Below are 21,047 nucleotides of genomic sequence, written 5' to 3'. Positions count from 1 at the left end.
TGGGTGGCTCAGTGGGTTGAGCATCCGACTTCGGCTCGGGTCATGATCTCACAGTTCATGGGTTCGAGCCCCGTGTCAGGCTCTGTGCTGACCGCTCGAAGCCTAGAGCCTGCTTCAGATTCTGTGTCTCCCTCTCTCTCTGCCCCTTGCCCGCTCACACTGTCTCTCTCTCTCTCTCTCTCTCTTTCTTAAAAATAAATAAACATAAAAAATAAATAAGATAAAATAGAAAGAAAACATCACAGATAGAGTTGAAACGCCCTGTGTATCCCCTCCAGAATCCCAAGATCCCTTCCACGTCCTCCCAGAGGAAACCATAATCACAAATTTAGTGCGTATTATTGCCATGACATACATTTGGATCCACAAACTACATATAACATTTTCCCGACTTTCTTTTTTTTTTTTTTTTTTTAATTTTTTTTTCAACGTTTTTTATTTATTTTTGGGACAGAGAGAGACAGAGCATGAACGGGGGAGGGGCAGAGAGAGAGGGAGACACAGAATCGGAAACAGGCTCCAGGCTCTGAGCCATCAGCCCAGAGCCCGACGCGGGGCTCGAACTCACGGACCGCGAGATCGTGACCTGGCTGAAGTCGGACGCTTAACCGACTGCGCCACCCAGGTGCCCCTGAAAAAATTTTTTTTTTCAACGTTTTTTTTTTTTTTAATTTTTATTTTTGGGACAGAGAGAGACAGAGCATGAACGGGGGAGGGGCAGAGAGAGAGGGAGACACAGAATCGGAAACAGGCTCCAGGCTCTGAGCCATCAGCCCAGAGCCCGACGCGGGGCTCGAACTCACTGACCGCGAGATCGTGACCTGGCTGAAGTCGGACGCTTAACCGACTGCGCCACCCAGGCGCCCCTCGACTTTCAATTTTAAAGTGCCCTTATATACTATACACACTCTGTGACTCGACCTTTTTACCCTACAAAAGCTGCTTAATATTGATGATCACTACAGGTTTCATTATAGGGTTTAATGTAACAAAATGCCAAAAGAAACCGAAGCAGGAAATACACCTTCCAAAAACACCAGCAAAGAAATACACTCCACCAATACAAACAACAGTAGAAGACAGAAAATAAAAGCTTCAAAAATAAGAAAAACGACATAAAATACATCAGAATTAAAGCCAACAACATTTATCAAAGCAATAATTGGCATAAATGTGTCCTTTAAAAACAAATGGATTTTCTGCTTTGAATCCTAAAGCAAAATTCAATTATGTACTAAAAATGAGAGATGCAAGGAATTTTAAAGGTTGAAATTCACAGGAGGTGAAAAATTATTCCAAAATTAAAGGCTAGTTTTGTTTAAAAAGCAGAGGTGGGGTGCCTGGGTGGCTCAGTCGGTTAAGCATCCTACTTGGGCTCGGGTCATGATCTCACGGTTCGTGGGTTCAAGCCCCACGTCGGGCTCTGTGCTGACAGCTCAGAGCCTGGAGCCTGCTTCGGATTCTGTGTCTCCCCCTCTCTCTGCCCATCTGCTGTTAGCACTCTGTCTTTCTCTCAAAAATAAATAAACATTTTTTAAAAAATTTTTAATGCACATTACTGGGCACCAACTCTTACTTGTTAAATCTGAACATCCTGACGTGAAATTTGACAGCCAATGATTAAAAAGGTTGATGCAGCAGGCAAGCCAGATTCCAAAGCATAAAAACAAAGAACACAGCTTCTCCCCAAGATCTAGAGAACGTTTTAAAACTTGATCACAGGGTACACCACACAATGAAACTCAACACATTTCAAAGATTCAGGACAGTAGACACATTCGCAGACCACAGCACAATAAAGCAGAAACTTAACAAGATAATAAAGATAATGGGAAACTACAGAAAGCCCACAGAAAACATCATACTCCATGGTGAAGGACTGAATGCTTTTCCTTAAGATCTGGAATAAAGCTAGGAGGTGTGTTCTCAACACTCCTGTTCAATATTGTACTAAAGGATTGAGCCATTGCAATCAGACAAGAAAAAGAATTTGTTTTTAAAGAGAGGGAGATGGGCATTTAAACACCAAGAAATTGAAAAAAAAAAAAAAAATATATATATATATATATATATATATATATATATATATATATATACATTCTCTCTCAAAATACTTTGAGATAAATAAAAAAAAAAGTTGTAAATATTTTTCTTAATGGGCTCCGTGTCCATAATCTCACAACCTTGAGATCAAGAGTCACACACTCTACTAACTGAGCCAGCCAGGTGCCCCTCTAAATAGTTTTGAAATATGTGAAAACAAAGCTAAATGAAAGCTTTCCTCTGGTTAAAGTCCTCACCTTGGAAGCTCCAGTGACTCACATTTCAAATTAAATATCAGGTTGTCAGAAAGGCCCTGAGGTTAGTCACTCTCTTTTTATCTATCACGACATCATCCTGTTTACGTCCCCAAGAGCACTACCAAAATCTGCAATTATTTAATTAAAGTATTTGGTTAGCTATTTCACATCTGTCCCTGCCCCTCACTCCATCATGGATCTGGCTATACAATGAGCAGAGTTCACTGCAAAATGAAAACATAGCAGGGGGATCCTCTGAATATCAAGATGGGGGGCACCTGGGTGGCTCAGTCGGTTAATCGTCCAACTCTTGATTTTGGCTCAGGTCATGATCTCATGATTTGTGGGATCAAGCCCTGTTTGTCGGGCTCTATGCTGATGGCACAGAGCCTGCCTGGGATTCTCTCTCCCTCTCTCTGCCTGTATCCTGCTTGTGCTCTGTCTCTCAAAAATAAACATTAAAATATATATATATTTTAATGGGCACCTGGGTGGCTCAGTCGGTTAAGCACCAGACTTCGGCTCAGGTCATGATCTCATGGTTCGTGGGTTCGAGCCCTGCATCAAGCTCTGTGCTGACAGCTCAGAGCCTGGAGCCTGCTTTGGATTCTGTGTCTCCATCTCTCTCTGCCCCTGCTCAGCTCATGCTCTGTCTCTCTCAAAAATAAACATAAAAAAAAAAAGAATATCAATATGGATACACTAGAGTATTTAACCAATCACAGGACCTTTGTGAGACACACTTGGGTGACTGCACACATCACAACTGATGAGGCCGTCCTGCTTCCCCACTCCTCGAATATATGTGCAGGGAGGGCAGACACCTCATCCACCTTACGCACAGCCACCTAGCACAAGGAGTTCCCCACAACTGTTGGAGGGAGCAAGGGATAGAGACCGGAAAACAGTGCGCTTGTGACACCCCGACGTCAGCCAGCCCTCAGAACTGGATGAAAGCTACAGATGCTTCCCCAGATGACACGCTATGCCCCAACATACATCCTGCATCGAGCACAAGACTGTTCGTGGAGCCCTTAAAGAAACGTATCCGTCAGCCCAGTAGGGTCTACACAGACCCCAGATGAGGGATCCCTACTTGAGAGAAAGGCAGCAACAAACGACGTGATCAGGTACCACTTAGGTGACAGGAGACCCGACAGGCAACCTTCCTCATCAGCCACAGAGAAAGGGGAAGATCTAGACAAAGGTCAAATGACTTCCAAGGGAGAATTTAGAAAGCACAGTCCCCCTGCATCCAAATGTGGCATGGGCCCTTGTACAGGTCGTTCAGGTTCAAATCCTGGGTCCAGCACCGTCTAGTCATCTGACTCTGGACAAGCTCCCTTATTTCTGTTTGCCCTTTTGTAGTGTCGGCAGGTGAACAGCTACTATCTCTTGGGCTTGGTGAGAGTCAATGATGAGCCACACAGAAGTGCTGGAAACAGAGCAAGCAACCAACAGGTGACGCTTGTGCTGGTGACGGTACACATCAGAGCTCTCGGTCTCCACTCAGGCAAGTCCGCCTCGCGGGTGGGATTTCTCCCAAGCTGTCAAAGGCTGCTCCACTCCCCCCTGTCCTGAGACCGACTGCACTCTACCCTCCCCACCATGGCATCGGCAATCCTGATCAAAGAAACCTGATATTCCTTGGGGTCGTTTGATTTCTACCTACCGTCAAAACGATTATAGCAACGCCAGACAAAATGACAAAAGGCAGGAAACCACACATCATCGGATAACTCTGACAAACAAACTCTGTCCAGTTCCTCCACATCTCTGCCCAGCCTTTGTCCGTTTATGTACATATTCAGAATGCACTGGACGGAGTCACACATACCATTTTGCACGCTTTATTTTTCACTGTGCACCCAAAGCTCTTTCCGTGTGAGCACACGTTCTGTGTTGACACAGCCGGGCACGAAACAAGTTAGCACCTAGCTAAGGGACCGACAGGGGCAGGATGACTAAGTAAAATACTGAAACAGACTATTGAAACAAAAGTACTGAATTTGGGGGCACCTGGGGGGCTTAGTCAGTTAAGCGTCCAACTTCGGCTCAGGTCGTGATCTCGTGGTTGGTGGGCTCGAGCCCTGCGTCGGGCTCTGTGCTGATGGCTCAGAGCCTGGAGCCTGGAGCCTGCTTCTGACTCTGTCTCCCTCTCTCTCTGCCCCTCCCCCCACTCATGCTCTGTCTCTCTCTCTCTCTCTTTCAAAAATAAACATTAAAAAAATACTGAATTTTGATGGGGCACCTGGGTGGCTTTGTTGGTTGAATATCTGACTCTTGATTTCAGCTCAGGTCATGATCTCAGGGTTTGTGGAATCGAGTCCCATGTCAGGCTCTGCAATGACAGCACGGAGCCTGCTTGGGATTCTCATTCTCTGTCTCTGTCTCTGTCTCTCTCTCTCTCCCCATCTTTCTCTGCCCCTCTCTTGCTAGCATAATCTCTTCCCATAATAAACATTTTTTAATACTGAATTTTGAAACAAAAGGTATTCTGTTTCAACAACTAAATTAGTATGACAATTCTCAGCAAAATCCCTTTCCACATTGCTGTTCACATTTATCAGTCTTTTCCAAAAGGACACGCCCCACTCGGCATAGCTCAATGGCAATTTCCCCCACTAAAAGGTCCCTTCTCAGATCTAGACCTCGGAGCTTTTGTTCAAGAACGTGCACGGGGCACCTGGGTGGCTCAGTCGGTCAAGCGTCCGACTTCAGCTCAGGTCGTGATCTCACGGTCTGTGAGTTCGAGCCCCGCGTCAGGCTCTGTGCTGACCGCTCCGAGCCTGGAGCCTGTTTCCGATTCTGTGTCTCCCTCTCTCTCTGCCCCTCCCCTGCTCACGCTCTGTCTCTCTCTGTCTCAAAAATAAATAAACGTTAAAATTTTTTTTAAAAAAGAACGTGCAGAAGCCTACTTCTTTTCAAACAGTCCCATCAGAAGGGCAAAATCTAACCATACTTCTGTAGCAGAGAGCTAAAAGGTACCTTACAGGCAGCAAGTGGTCTCTAAAACCCAATGAGGTTGCTGCTCTGATAGAAAGCTTTCCCACAATCAATTATTTTATAGGTTTTCTGACTGGTGTGAGTCTTCTGATGTGTGATAAGGGACGAGCTCTGGCTGAACGCTTTCCCACATTCGCTACAGCCGTACGGTTTCTCTCCGGTGTGAGTCCGCTCGTGCCTCACGAGGGAAGACCTCTGACTGAAGGCTCTTCCACACTGATTACATTCATAGGGGTTCTCACCGGTGTGAGTCCGCTCGTGTTGGTTGAGCGAGGAACGATCACTGAAGGCCTTTCCACACTCGTTACATTCATAGGGCTTCTCGCCCGTATGCGTTCTCTTGTGCAAGACCAGGTAAGAACTCTGGCAGAAGGACTTTCCGCAGTCTTTGCATTTGTAGGGCTTTTCCCCTGTGTGAATCCTCTGATGCTGGGTGAGAGACGAAATCCTGTTGAAGGCTTTCCCACATTCGCCGCACGCATAGGGTTTCTCCCCAGTATGAGTCCTCAAGTGTCGTGTGAGGGTTGAGCTGTGCGTAAAGGCTCGCCCACATTCCTGGCATTCATATGGTCTCTCTCCTGTGTGGATTCTCTGGTGTTCACTCAGGGAATGCCTCCGGTTAAACACTTTCCCGCAGTGGTGACATTCGTAGGGTTTCCCCGCTGTATTCACCGTGTTGTGTGTTGTGAGAGCCATACCGTGAGGAAATGGTTCCCCGCTTTCGGCCGCTCTGTTGCGCTGACTGAAGGCACTATTGTGGCTGGCGTCTTTTCCACATTCGTTCCCTTCACAGGGTCTCTGATCTGTATATGCCATCTGATGATGGTTTAAGAATGGATCAGCTACCAAACTCTCAATATCTAGACCACAGTCGTGGGAATGTTCTTCTATAGAACCTCCTTGAGGTAAAGCAAGGTCTGAGCTCAAACTACAGGCTTCCCCAAACTCATGCCAGGCAGTGGTCTCCCTTTGAGCAAACACCTCCGCCTGGTGGTACGCCAGCTGCCTCAAAAGCCCGTGCAGGGCTTCACGATTCTCCTCAAGTTGACCACAGCCCCAGTCTCCTTTGGGAAGCTTTACTATAGTCATACCACGGGGTGGTTCTTCCCCCCAAACCACCTTCTTACAAGATGACTCTTGGCTTTTCAGTATAGCAGCCAAATCTGAAATACATTGAGAAAAGGGGGGGAGAGAAGAAACTTGTAACTTAATAATGGCGGCACAAAAGTACTTCCAACATGCATGAGGTGCATGTGAATCCGCGTTCAAGTAGCAGCGCTCAATGCAGGAGAAAACAGGAAAAGCTCCCGAGGCCAGGACGCAGTGTAAGAAGTTTGCCGATGACGGAAAACAGGGGGGAATGTAAATGTAGAAGAAATGGCCCTACAAAGGAGGGGGGATGAGAATGGCAAAGAGAAAGAATTATCAAGAAGGCAGAGAGGGAAGGGGCGCCTGGGTGGCGCAGTCGGTTAAGCGTCCGACTTCAGCCAGGTCACGATCTTGCGGTCTGTGAGTTCGAGCCCCGCGTCGGGCTCTGGGCTGATGGCTCGGAGCCTGGAGCCTGTTTCCGAGTCTGTGTCTCCCTCTCTCTCTGCCCCTCCCCCGTTCATGCTCTGTCTCTCTCTGTCCCAAAAATAAATAAAAACGTTGAAAGAAAAAAAAAATTTTTTTAAAATAAAAAAAGAAGGCAGAGAGGGAAGATAGGTAACAAGAAACACAGGTAGAATAGCTTCCTTCTGGAAATGAGGGGCGCCCGGGGGGCTCAGTCGGTTGAGCGTCCGACTTCGGCTCAGGTCACGATCTCACAGTTCGTGGATTTGAGCCCCGCGTCGGGCTCTGTGCTGACAGCTCAGAGCCTGGAGCCTGTTTCGCATTCTGTGTCTCCCCCTCTCTCTGCCCCTCCCCCACTCATGTTCGCTCTCTCTCTCTGTCTCCCTCCCTCAAATAAACATTAAAAAAATTTAAAAAAAGAAGAAAGAAATGAGATATATTTCCTCTGCACCCAAAGGCTGGTAGAAGTCAGCGCACAGGACAAGCCTGCTGGAGAATGAATGAAGGTATCTGAGAAACTGCAACCAAAGACCTCAACCTTCTCCTTATGCGAGAGGGCGTCTGTGGAGAGACCCGTGACCTGCAGTCCCCAAGACGCCGCCCCCATTCAGTGGCTCGTATCTGCCTGGCTCTCACCTGAACAGGAGGTTCGGGGAGTTCCTTCCCCCCCCAACCACACAGCTGCTCCTTGCTCCAGCTGGAAAGGCACCACTGGTAGAAAGAGTGAACCCCCCACCCACGGGGAAGAACCGGCGGCCTGAGAGGCTTGGGTTGCAGACAGTGCACCGAACTCAATGCCTGCATCAGCACTTCGGGTCTTCAAGGGTTCTGGAAGAGACAAGAGCACACTGGAGACATGGCGTGTTGACCAAGCTGAAGATTTTACGTTCCTAATTAAAAACTTGAGGACCTCGGGGCACCTGGGGGGCTCAGTCAGTTAAACACCCAACTCTTGATCTCGGCTCAGGTCACGATCTCACGGTTCGTGGGATCGAGCCCCGCGTCGGGCTCTGGGCTGACAGCTCGGAGCCTGGAGCCTGCATGGGATTCTGTGTCACCCTCTCTCCCTGCCCCTCCCCTGCTCATGCTGTCTCTCTCTCTCTCTCAAAACTAAGCAAACGTTAAAAAAATATTAATTAAAGAAACCTTGTGGCTCTCACATTTCCCCAAGGAGATCTACAAATGGCCAACAAGCACACGAAAAGATGCTCAACATCATTAGGCATCAGGGAAACGCAAATCAAAACCACAGTGAAACACCATTTCACACTTACTAGGAGAGCTATTATTTTTTTAATGTTCATTTATTTTTCACACACACACACACACACACACACACACACACACGTGTGAGGAGGGGAAAGGCAGAGAGAAAGGGAGACAGAGAATCCCAATCAGGCTCTGCACTATCAGCACAAAGGCTGGCGCGGGGCTCGAACTCATGAGCCGCGAGATCATGACGTGAGCTGAAGTCAGACGCTCAACCGACTGAGCCACCCAGGTGCCTGTAATTTTTTTTTTTTTTTTAAGCAAAAACAGACAATAAGGATTAGAGAGGATGTGGGCCAATCGGAATCCTTGTGTGTGGCCAGTAAGATGGTGAAACACAGTCTGGTGGTTTCTCACAAAGGGAAGCACAGAGTCTCCATAGGACCTAGCAAGTCCGCCCCTAGGTGTGCACCCGAGAAAGAAGAAAGCAGGAGCTCAAAGTGCTATTTGCACATCTGTGTTCACGGGAGCATGATTCTCAGCAGCCACAAAGCGTCCACCCATGGATGTGTAGATAAATAAAATGGGGCCCATCCACACACTGAAATATTACTCGGCTTTCAAAACCAAGGGCAGGGGCGCCTGGGTGGCTCAGTCGGTTGAGCATCCGACTTCGGCTCGGGTCGTGATCTCACAGTTCGTGGGTTCGAGCCCCGCGTCGGGCTCTGGGCCGACAGCTCGGAGCCTGGAGCCTGCTTCGGATTCTGTGACTCCCTCTCTCTCTGCCCCTCTGCCGCTCATGCTCTGTCTCTTGCATTGTCTCAAAAATAAACATTTAAACAAACAAACAAACAAACAAACAAGGGCAGGGGCGCCTCAGTGGCTCAGCTGGTTAAACGTCTGACCTCAGCTCAGATCATGATCTCGTGGTTCATGAGTTCCACCCTGCGTCGGGTTGTCTGCTGTCAGCAGAGAGCTCACTTCGGATCCTCCGTTCCCCTCTCTCTCTCTCTCTCTGCCCTTCCCCCCCTCAAATAAACATTCTTTAAAAATTAAATAAATAAATAAAAAATAAACAGGAAGGACATCCTCCCACCTGCCACCACGTGGACAGACCCGGAGGACACTGTGTGCAGTGACAGGAGCCAGACACAGAAGGACACGTCCCGCGTGACCCCACTCACAGGAGGTCCCTAGAGGAGTCCCGTCCACAGAGACAGAGAGTAGATTGTGGGAGCCAGGGCTGGGGCAGGGGGCGGGGTGTCAGTGCTTCGTGGGGGCAGGGTCTCAGTCTGGGGAGATGGAAAGTTCTAGAAACAGATGGTGGGGGTGACTGCACATTTTGAATGTAATTACTGCCACTGAATTGTATACCCAAAAATGGTTTAAAAGGCAGATTTTATGTTATACATGTTTTACCACACATACAAAAACATGTTTCATGATGACTCTGTACCCGAGGGGACTCGGGGACGTTATCTAAGCCTCAGGTGAGATGTGCGGCTCGGCAGCAGCTCTGGGAGAAATCGGGTCACTTGCAGTGTTGAAGAAACCAGTGGACCACGCACCCCACAAGGGCAGGGGCCACACAGCTGCCTTTCTCACCAACAACCCCCCACTTCCTAACACGGCTCTGGACACACCGCGGAGGCTACGTGCGTGTGAACCGATGGGCAGGTGCGTGCGCGGCGCTGGTCTTACCCAGTGCGGCCAGGTTCCTGTAGGTCTCCAGCATCACCTCTCTGTACAGCCGCTTCTGAGCAGGGTCCAGCAAGGCCCACTCCTCCCGGGAGAAGGCCACGGCCACATCCTCGAAGGTCACTAACTCCTAAAATATCACATCGATTCTGCTCAAGAAAGCCACCCCCCGCCCCACCTTTTTACAAGAGGGCCGAAGGCCGTGGCCAACAGGAGATCCGCGGGGAGCAGGGAGCGAAGCCCGGAGGTCAGATTCTGCCAGCGCGCAGATCTCGCGGGAACACATGGCCCGTTTCCTACTGAACTGGTGAGTCCCGCTTTTGGATCTGTGAGCACAACATTCCCACTTGAGAACCTCCCCCTGCTTATTCCAGAAAGAGGCAGCTTGTGGGATCGGACGTGTATTACTGACTTTCCAGGACGTGGCCTCCTCATCTGCGCAACGGAAGGAAGATGGAAGAAACTCTTTCCGCTTCACGGGGTGCAGTGAGGCTGAGTAGTTCACGCCGGTCGGGGCATCTGCTAGCGACACGGTCAGAGAACCCAGAAGCCACACCTGCCGATCCGCACGAGCGCTGATGGGCAAAGGAAGGGCACGTGGAGGGGGGATGGCGAACGTGCGGCGCCTGGCTGGCTACTGCAGCCGTCCTGGCTGGAACCAGCAGCTGGGCTGCTGTCTGTCGTGAGGGGAAAAGTTACCTATGGACTTTGAAAGCGATGGCTCCCACCCCAGGCGAGCAGGCCTGCTGGACCCGCTGGCTGGTTTGGGCCATTCTGGCTGAAGTTAAGGTGGTTTTTGGTTTCGTTTTTAAAAAGCACAGTCCTGAGGCGCCCGGGTGGCTCAGTCGGTTGAGCGTCCAACTTCAGCTCAGGTCATGATCTCATAGTTCGTGGGTTCGAGCCCAACATTGGGCTCTGTGCTGACAGCTCGGAGCCTGGAGCCTGCTTTGGATTCTGTGTCTCCCTCTCTCTCCGCCCCTCCCCTGCTCATGCTCTGTATTTCTCTCTCTCAAAAATAAGCAAACATTAAAAAAAAAAAAAATTTTTAATAAATAAATAAATAAAGATGCAGGCCTGGGTTGCTAAGGGGCTCCCGTGAAATCCTGCATGGCCTGGACAGGCGATGACCCTCCGGCCTGACCGCCTAGGTCTGGGTGGCTCCGTTTACTTAACACGAAGACAGATAAGAAGGGACCCTGCCTGGACTCGTGGCATCTCAGCTCTCCCGCTGCCGAGGGACAAGCCACAGGTTTGTTTGGAACCCTGACCCCACAGGTCCCGGGGGCGGGTGGGCTCCAAGCTGAAACCTGACAGTGTCCCCGGGAGCTGTGCCAGCCTCAGCGAGCACCAGGCTGGCCTGAAAGTGGGTGTGCCTGCGATGACCAGGACTTCCATGCAGGGGCCAGAGCAGATCAAGTACCCCTCTCCAGGGGGCCCCAACAAGGACAACATCCAGGACACTGACTGGACCCTTGGGATCGCCTGCAAATGTCCACAGGAAAGGGCCTGTTCTCCCAGGGACCACCTGAACCTGAGCTCTCAGTCGGCCCTGTATTTCTGGCGCAGACACTGATCACTTTCTCAGACTTGTGGCTGCCATCCGAAGCCGAGAGCTAAGGGACAGGGACCCCATCTACCAGTCCCCACAGATGTGTTGTCCCAGTGGATGGTGGCCTCTGCTGTCCTGATGCTCATGGCCTGTAAGGCAGCTTCACGTTAAACACAGCTCTTCCAGGCTTACAAAGACTGACCCAGCCTCGGGAAAGAAGGACGTCCTGCCGCCTGCCACCACGTGGACGGACCCGGAGGCCACTGTGCACAGTGACAGGAGCCAGACACAGACGGACACGTCCCGCGTGACCCCACTCACAGGGGCTCCCCAGAGGAGTTCCATCCACAGAGACAAGAGAGCGGATGGTGGGAGCCAGGGGTGGGGCAGGGGGTGGGGCGTTGGTGCTTCATGGGGACAGGGTCTCAGTCTGGGGAGATGCCAAGTTCTGGAGACGGATGATGGGGGCGGCTGCACGACACCGTGAGTGCGCTTGGTGCCGCTGAGCTGTGTGCTTAGAGAAGGTTACGATGGTGAATCTTTTACCACAACCGAAGTAACGAGACGGTGCTTCCCAGGCGGCCCCCGCCGCGGTGGGGGAAGTGCTCCCTGCCGAGGACAGAAGCTCAGCTGTCTTGCGGGGAAAGACAGACTGAACGGCACACCTCTGCTTCTGCTTACAAGCAGAGGTTCTCGGACCCAGACGCTCACGGGGAAGGCTCCCTGAGCTCCCACACAGCAATGGGGTTCCCTTCCCTATCTGGGAATGCACTTCTTGTAGGAGTGCATCCTCTGGGCACACTGGACACTTTCAGGGGAAGAGGAAGGTCCCGCTCACCTGGGGCCCGGGGGACACGTACTCAGGTCCCACTCACCTGGGGCCCGGGGGACACGTACCCAGCAGCCATCCTCTTCTCTTGGGAAAAGCAGGATCCGGGGCAGGCAGAGCTGCGGGAGGAGAAGGGACCGTGAAGCCCAGGCCCAGGCTTGTCCCTGATCCCCAAATCCTGGACCTGGACACCTCTGGCACAATCCAGGTGCGCCCCCCCCCCACACACACAGTGTGGTCAACAGAAGCCAGGACAGAGGCCACAGGCCTGAATGGCCCCTTAACCCATGCATGGACCAAAATACTGAAGGTCTTAGAAGCTTACAAAGTATACCAATTCTATCACGGAGGAGTCTGTGCAAGTGTCCTGGGGCCACTGAAATAAACGACCACACGCTGGGGGCTTAAGACAGCAGAGATTTATTCTCTCACGTTCAGGAGGCCAGAAGTTGGATCAAGGTCTCAGGGCCAAAGCCCCAGAACAGGGTCCTTCCTGCCTCTTCCAGGTTCGGGGACTCCAGCTTCCCCTGGGCTTGTGGTCACATCCCTCCAGCTTCTGCCTCGGTGGTCACGTGACTGTCTTCTGACTCTGTGTCTCTCTTCTTATAAGGACGCCAGTCGTTGGATTAGACTCACCCATTCCCATATGACCTCATCTTAACTAATTACATCTGCAAAGACCCCATTTCCAGATAAGCGCACATTCCAAGGTTCTGGGTGGACACGAATTTTGTGGGGAACCCCATTCAACCCAGCAGGACCTCCCAGCCTCGAAGCCCACAGGCCCCCACCCTTGGCGCCTCCCAGACTCATCTCTGCCTTCTCACAGCCCAGCCGGCTCCCTGGGGCCCCTCTCCCGGGCCCCCTCCTTTGTCCTGGACTCTCCTACCAGACCACCCCAGCTCTGCAGCAGGAAGGATCCAGATGCACCTGTCCCACCCGGAAGGCACAGGCCGGACTGTGAGCCCTGCACACTCCCGGGAGGCTCCCTTCCCTTCCAGGCTGATTCTGGTGCTGCCTGGTGGCACCAAGGACCCTCTCTCGCCTCTCTGAGCCCTCCGTCCAACTAGGCCTTGACCTCTGGGCTTCTGAGTTCAGCTCAGATGCTCTGTTTTAGCCAGAGCCCTGCTAAGTCACTTCAGCTTGAAGCCCCCGCCCCGTGTCTGATCACCCTGGATATCCGGCCAATTTCTTCCTGCCCCACCCAGGTGGCGGGGGGTTGAGGGGGGTGGGGATCACCCAGAATGCCTGCAGCAGCAATCCTATCAGGTCTGTTCAGCCAGAATCCCCTGTGATGCGTCCTCACGGCAAGTGCCCGTCTGCTGACCCCCACCTACTCCCTTGTTATAAACCCCCACTTGTCCACACTGCATCGGGGATGGGGCCCAGGTGCACCAGAGGTCTTTCCCCACTGCAACAGGTCCTGAACGGGTTCTCGTGCTCCAAGGACTGTCTGGCTGTGGCCCTCTGTTAACAACATCCTGGAGCAGTCCTGCTCTGTCCCCACTCCCTACACGTGAGCCACCGGCCTGCTCTGGGTGATGTCGTAGGCGTGAAGTCTCTTGTAAACGCAAATTCTCATGCAGACTCATGAGGAATGAATAGAGGCCAGTTACTGGATACTTACGACGGGCGTGATCTGGATTCCTGGATGAAAACTTCAAAAATCACCACCCAGCCCCGTTAATAGAAAATCACCATGGGATTTTCATGGGAACACCCCGGTGATCATCCCCGCAGACAAGGCCCACGGATGCACACGTCATTATCGGGGACACTCCAAGGAGAGGCGGGACATCGGGTAGCGGAAAAGTCACACCTCCAAAATACTTGTTAATTACCGCCATGGTGTTAACGCATCTGTAAATTCTTCCATGGTCCTCCCTCCAGGACACGGAGCCTCCCCTCCCCCGCGCCATCCACGTGAGTTCACTCAGTGACTTGCTTCCAGCAAATAGTGCGGATAGAGTGAAGAAGGGGAACTTTATTCCTGGAGAAACCTGGCGGACCCCGCCCTAGCCAAGTGATGAAGATCAGTGTCACTGTGATGAGGACAGGACGCCTGCTGTGATGTCCCCTGATGTGACAGGACACCTCTGGGCCACCTTCAGTGTAAGGTAACCTCAGTGTAATCATGAGAAAACATCAGAAGAACTCAGTCCAAGGGACCTTCTACAAAGCACCTGGCCACTGCTCTTCAAAAGCGTCGAGGCCACGCAAAACCAGGAAAGTTTGAGGAAAGGTCACACTGGAGGAGCCCCAGAAAACAAGGCGAGATGGCGAGATGTCATGTGGGACCCCGGATGCGGTCCTGGGCCAGAATGAAGGTCCTGGGCTAGTGGAAAACCTGGTGAAATCTAAATGAAGTTTGCAGTCTGGTTAGTATTCTGAACCAAGGTTGATGTCTTAGTGGGTTGATGTGGCTTTTTTTAAGTTTATTTATTTTGAGAGAGAGAGAGTGAGAGCGAGCGAGCAGGGGAGGGGCAGAGAGAGAGGGAGAGAGAGAATCCCAAGCGGACTCCACGCTGTCAGTACAGAGCCCGACATGGGGCTCGACCTCACAAAGTGCGAGATCACGACCTGAGCTGAAATCAAGAGTCGGACGCTTAACCGACTGATCCGCTCAGGAGCCCCAGTGGGTTGATGTTTTTAAAAACGGTCTGTGGTAAGAACGCTTAACATGAGATTCATCTTAACAAATTTTAAGCGTAGAAGGCGCCGTTGCTGACCGTAGGTACGACATCGTCCGGTGGCCCTCTTGCACGTGCTCATCTTCCGTAACTGAGACTTAATGTTGCCCAGCCCCCTCCCTCGGCCCCTGGCGGCACCACTCGGGGGTCACGTCTTGGCTGTGATAAATGTCCCACAGTGAGACGTCAACATCAGGCGAAGCGTTCCCACTACGGCGATGTTAACCCTGAGGTAGCACAAATCGGTTCTTGGGACAGGGAGGGGAGAATGTTGAAAGTATTCTTTTACACGCATGCAGAACAGAGGCAGATACGGGCATGTCTCATTTCATTGCGCTTCACGGCCACCGCGTTAAGACTGAAGGTCTGTGACAACCCTGCGTCACCCCGTTGGCGCCATTTTTCCAACAGCATTTGCTCACTGCGTGTTCCTGGGTCATGCGTTGGTGATTCTCACGAACTCATTATCTTTTTTTAACTTTATTTATTTTGAGAGAGAGAGAGAGAGAGAGAGAGAGAGCACACGTGCAGGAAAAGGGGCAGAGAGAGAGAGGGAGACAGAGAATCCCAAGCAGACTCCATGCTGTCAGTACAGAGCCCGGCGTGGGGCTTGATCTCACAAACTGCGAGATCACGACCTGAGCCAAAACCAAGAGTCGGATGCTTCGCTGACCGAGCCCACCAGGCGGGTCTGCATTCATTATTCTTATAGTTGTTACGGTGATCTGTGACCAGTGATATGACTGGCTGACAGTTCACATGATGATTAGCATCTTGTAGCAGTTAAAGTACTTTCCAATTAAGATATTTACATTGTTCTTTTATTTATATTTTTGAAAAAGTAGTGGAGATTTTTTTAACGTTTATTTGAGAGAGAGAGAGAGAGAGAGAGAGAGAGTGGGAGAGGGGCAGAGAAAGAGGGAGACACAGAATTGGAAACAGGCTCCAGGTTCTGAGCTGTTACCACGGAGCCTGATGTGGGGCTCGAACCCACGAACCGCGAGATCATGACCTGAGCCAAAGTCGGAGGCTTAACCGACTGAGCCACCCAGGCGCCCCTACATTGTTCTTTTAGATACAGTGCTATTGCACAAGCACGGTGAAAACATAACTTTTACGTGCACTGGGAAACCAAACAATTCATTTGACTTGTTTCGCTGCGGTCGTCCGGAACCGAACCCGCAATATCTCCAACGTATGTCTGTACACATATATCTGTTGTCACAGGTTAATCTGTGTCCCCTCCAAATTCATACCTTCCAGTCCCAACCCCAGGACCTCAGCCGGTAACTGTATTTCAAGATAGGGCCTTTAAAGAGGTATGAAGTCAAAATGAGGTCGTTAGGAATGCGCCCGGATCCAGTAAAACCAGTGTCCTTACAAGAAGAGAGGATTAGGACACAGACACGTGGAGAAGACAAGTCTGTTGTGGGAGCCGTGCAGCCCCAGCACCCAGACGCATCTCTGCTAGGAAATTTCCATGGCGGGGGCGGGGCACCCGGGTGGCTCAGTTGGTTAAGCCGCCGACTCTTGAGCTCTGCGCTGACAGCGTGGTCTACTTGGGTTCTCTCAATCTCTCTGCCCTTCCCCTGTTCACACGCGCTCTCTCTCAAAAAAACAAACATTAAAATTTTTTCATGGCGGGGGGGGGGGTCAATACCCACGTGCGGCTTTGATCCTCCCGCTATTGTCAGGAGACAGGCCAAGGGGGCGAGCTGGGTGATGGGTGGGTGGGACTCCACCCCGTTTTTGCGACATTGTATGAGTCTATAATTAAGTCAAAGCTGAACGTTTAAGAAAACAGCCGCCTCCCCACCAGGAAGGGGGGATCAGGGAACAAGGTTCCTTGGGGTGAGGCTGAAGGAGGAAGCCGGCGGAGAGCACGCACGAGGAGCGGTGGCGAGGCACTCAGGGCCCCCGCGCACGCCTCTCCCAGCGACGGCGACTCACTTCCTAACAAAGAGCTCCCGTAAAGAACAGGCACTTGTCCAAAGGCGACACGCGAACGACCAAGCCGCATGGAAAGGATGATCGATCTCATGAGTCATCACGGAAATCAGACCCACAGTGAGGAGGCCCCTCCCGCCCAGCAGGATAACTGGAGGCCACAGGACAGGAACAGGTGTCGGTGAGGATGGGGGGGGGAATGGCCACCCTGGAGCAAGGCCGGCGGGGGTGGGAGGTGGGTCGCTGTCCTGGAAGACGGTCTGGCGGTTCCTCAAATGGTTAAACACAGTTTCCACTGGACCAGGGATGCCTCTCCTACCGTCTGCCTGAGAGACACGAAAACACACGTCCACACCAAAACCTGTCCACGAATGTTCGTGGCGGCACGACTCGCGGTGGCCGAAGAGTGGAAACAACCCCAGTGCCCATCAACGGATGAACGAGTAAGCACAAGGTGGTCCGGCCGTAAAGTGGAATATCACTCAGCCACGAGAGGAGCGAGGCGCCCACACCCGCTGCCCCGCGGTCAGACCTGAACACATGACGCTCAGGGAGGGAACAAGACACGAGAGGCCACACGGGGCGTGTGAAACGTCCAGAACGGGATCATCCAGGGACAGGCAGGGGGCTCGTGGGGACTAGGGGAAAGAGGGTGACTGCTGATGGAGACAGGGTTTCTTCTGGGGTGATGGAATGTTCCAGAACTAGACAGACATGATGCCTGCAAAACTGTGTGAATACACGAGAAATCACTGAACTGCATACCTGAAATGAATGAATTGGTTTGTGGACTATATCTAAATAAAGCTGTTAGCCAAAAATAAACCTAACAAACCTGGAAAAAAATACCATGGCTAACTCCAGTAAGCATGTGTAACTGGTTTTTTTTTTTTTTTTCTTTTTTGGACATGTAACTGTTTAAAAAAAATTTTTTTTTAATGTTTACTTTTTTAAGAGAGAGAGAGAGAGACAGAGCATGAGCGGGGGAGGGGCAAAGAGAGAGGGAGACACAGAATCCAAAGCAGGCTCCAGGCTTCGAGCCGTCAGCACAGAATCTGATCTGGGGCTTGAACTCACAAACCCTGAGATCATGACCTGAGCCAAAGTAAGACACTTAACCGACTGAGCCACCCAGGCGCCCCGTAACTGTTTAAATTATCAAGGAAGGGGCGCCTGGGTGGCTCAGTCGGTTAAGTGTCCGACTTTGGCTCAGGTCATGATCTCACAGCTCGTGGGTTCGAGCCCCGTGTCGGGCTCTGTGCTGGAGCCTGGAGCCTGCTTCGGATTCTGTATCTCTCTCTCTCTCTCTCTCTCTCTCTCTCTCTGCCCCTCCCCCGCTGGCTCACGCATACTCTCTCTCTCTCTCTCTCTCTCTCTCCCTCTCTCGCTCTCAAAAATAAACATTAAAATTTTTTTTTAATAAAAAAAAATAAATTACCAAGGAAGACGTGATCTGTAAGGGCAACTTCTTTTACAAACCACTCATGAAATGAAACAGATAAAGTAGAACAAAAGTCTGAAAATCTAGAAGATGAGCCGGAGTGATGCAGAGTCCTCGCGGAGAGCCGGCCCCGCCTTGCTCTGCGCCTGTAGCTTCAGCTACAAAGGGGAGCAGGCTGTGCCCGGCCATGCCCCCAGGGCATCAGACGTGTCTTTACAAGGACACGCATGCTTCACCCTGACGGGCTGGTGTCCTCAAAAGAGACGCAGACACACAGGAAGAAGGCCATGTGACAATGGACGTAGAGGCTGGAGTGACACGGCTGTAAGCCGAGGGACCCCAAGCGTAGAGAGGCACCACAGGGAGCTGGAAGAGGCAGGAAGGGTCCTCCCCTGGAGGCCTGCTGACCCTGGATTTCAGACTTCTGGCCTCCAGAGTGTGCAAGAGGAAGCTTCTGGCGTTTCAGCCACCCAGTCTGCCCCGGGACGCTCACAAACACCGAAGGCAAACAGAGGGGCAGCGTTCCTTGCCGCCCCCCCAACCCCCTAGCCTTGCTGCCAGGGAACCTCACGCAGGGGATTCTGTGCGAGCACCTGAAGGCATCTACCACTGCCTCCCACGCCGCGTGAACTTCCGTCTTTGCTCTTGGGACTTTATAAATATTTTTGTTAATGTCTGAGAGACAGAACCAGACAGAGCATGAGCCGGGGGAGGGGCAGAGAGCGAGGGAGACAGAATCCGAAACAGGCTCCAGGCTCCGAGCCGTCAGCACAGAGCCCGACGTGGGGCTCACACTCACGAACTGTGAGATCATGACCTGAGCGGAGGTCAGAGGCTTAACCCACTGAGCCCCCCAGGCGCCCCGGCTCTTGGGACTTGAAGCCGCAGCTCAGGGCAATGGGTCCAGGTCCCCCAGCCCCTTCCTAGGTCTTGCAGAACAATTCCCTCCCATCGTCTGATGGTTCGAAGACCCTCCTACCTCGTGGCAGATGCCCGCGGTCCCTTCAGCCCCCTCCTTCACCTAGACCTGTGCCACATGGCTTGGGACCTTCCCTTTCAACGTTCAAACCACAGAAACTCATCATTTCTCCCCAGGAAGGGCCTGATGAGGCCAATGAGGAACTCCTCTAAGGATAAAGTGTAAGTCGGGATCTCCCCCCTCAGCATTGTGAACGGCGGTTCGGGTCGTTCTCGCCGGGCGGGGCGGGGGGTGCTCTTCTGGGCACTGGGAGGAGTTGAGCAGCGTCCCTGGCCTCACCTACTCCACCCCAGGGCTCAGCAGGGTGACAACCTCAGATGTTCCTAGATACCACCACAGTCCCTTAGGGACAGAGGCACTCCCCGGTGAGATCTCCCTGGCTTAGGGGAGTCTACCCACCCCCAAGACACTTTGTGTGCCATCATTATCCGCTCTACGGAGGTCCCAGGAGGCTGCACACAATTAAATACACACCGGGGGGGGGGGTCACTCTGGTTCCTACTGTCTGACCCTTTGGGGATTTATTCTGGTTTCTAGTGAGCAGGGATCGGACTCAACTGGTTTTCCAGATAATTAACATAGGGTGTCTCCGCCTCAACCCTGTGGACACTGGGGCCGGACCATTCTCTGGGGTGGGGCCGTCCTGGGCACTGCAGGGGGCTGAGCAGCATCCCTGAGCCCCACCCACTCGATGCACTGCCGCCCCCCCCCCCCCGCCCCGTCATGACAACCACCAACGACCCCAAGCACTGCCAAGTGTCTCCTGGGGGATGGGGCAGGCAGAATAGTCTGGGGGAGACCCCGGGTCAGCCAAGGAGCCCTAGTGAATTCACATTCCCAGGTCTGAACGTTCCGACCCCTGTCGGCCTTTAAGAGCAAATAGGTTTATTCCATTTCCCTTTCAAGTGCGGCCCCTCCCTCACAGCAGAGCGCGCCCCCTGGGTCTCACGCTGGGGTCCCCCCGCCGGGCAAGGGTCAGATGTGCCATTCTGGGCGCTGGGCGGCCTCCGTCGCCTCGAGTGACAGACAGGGCAAACGCCCACGGGAACGCCTCGGCCGCCCCTCCCGCCGGACCCCCGCCCAGGGCCCCGAACACCCGTCTTCAGGCGCGGTGACCCCGGGGTGGGCGCAGGTGCCAACCGGGGCGCAACGCTCGGGCGCCACCGGCTCCCGCCCGGACCCGCCGCGGCCAGTCCCGGACGCCACCTCCCTCCGCCCCCCGGAGCCCGCGCCCCCGCCCCCTCCCTGCGCCCCGTTAACTCACGCCGCGCCGCCGCTGCCGCCGCCTCCCCGACGAGCGCAACCAGGACGGTCTCCGCAGTGCGCCTGCGCACCACGAAGCCGCGAACTACAAGTCCCAGGAGGCTCGGGGGTGGAGCTGGGCGGCCCTCGTCCCTCTGGGGCAACGAGTCGAGTCACAGCGCCATCTGCGGGCGGGAGGTGTCTCCGCAGGACTGAGAAGCTTCCTGCAGCTGCGCACAGCCGCCGGCCGCAAACGCGCGCCCGCGCCGTCGGGCAGGTGCGCGGCGGGCTCCGCCAGGCCTTAAATGAGGGGCAAATTGCCAGCCTTCCATTTGGCGCGGTGCCAGAGACATACAGATTTGCCTATTGGTTAACAAATCATGGAAACGTATAATCCGTTTTTTGCTTGGTAAAATTGTTTTAATGATACTATTTCTTACTAATACCAATATGTTGATTTGTGTTATCAATAATATGTTGCAACAATAAAACTACCATAATTAACGTATTAATGTATTGGAGTTTAGTAATATCTAATGTTGTAATTAACTATAATATTCTGTATAGTACAGTAAATGTAACCAACCTTCTAGGGGCGTCTGGGTG

General features: G+C 52.5%; 1 protein-coding gene across 1 annotated transcript in view; it reads right to left on the bottom strand.

Annotated features, from left to right (window-relative positions):
* Positions 1-20,562, bottom strand: part of LOC122486661 (zinc finger protein 555-like) — a 36,385-nt gene extending 15,823 nt beyond the window's left edge. Inside the window, exons 1-5 of the mRNA XM_043586088.1 lie at positions 20,464-20,562; positions 12,189-12,261; positions 9,768-9,894; positions 7,494-7,685; positions 5,381-6,469 (exon numbers count right to left, since the gene is read on the bottom strand). Coding sequence (XP_043442023.1) covers positions 5,381-6,469; positions 7,494-7,685; positions 9,768-9,894; positions 12,189-12,221 — 1,441 coding nt within the window. The 5' untranslated portion in view covers positions 12,222-12,261; positions 20,464-20,562. The remainder of the gene's footprint in view (positions 1-5,380; positions 6,470-7,493; positions 7,686-9,767; positions 9,895-12,188; positions 12,262-20,463) is intronic.
* Between the last annotated feature and the right edge of the window lie 485 nt (positions 20,563-21,047).

Source organism: Prionailurus bengalensis, chromosome A2 (assembly GCF_016509475.1).
Source record: "Prionailurus bengalensis isolate Pbe53 chromosome A2, Fcat_Pben_1.1_paternal_pri, whole genome shotgun sequence".
NCBI lineage: Eukaryota > Metazoa > Chordata > Mammalia > Carnivora > Felidae > Prionailurus > Prionailurus bengalensis.
This window is presented reverse-complemented; position numbering and strand designations above follow the sequence as displayed.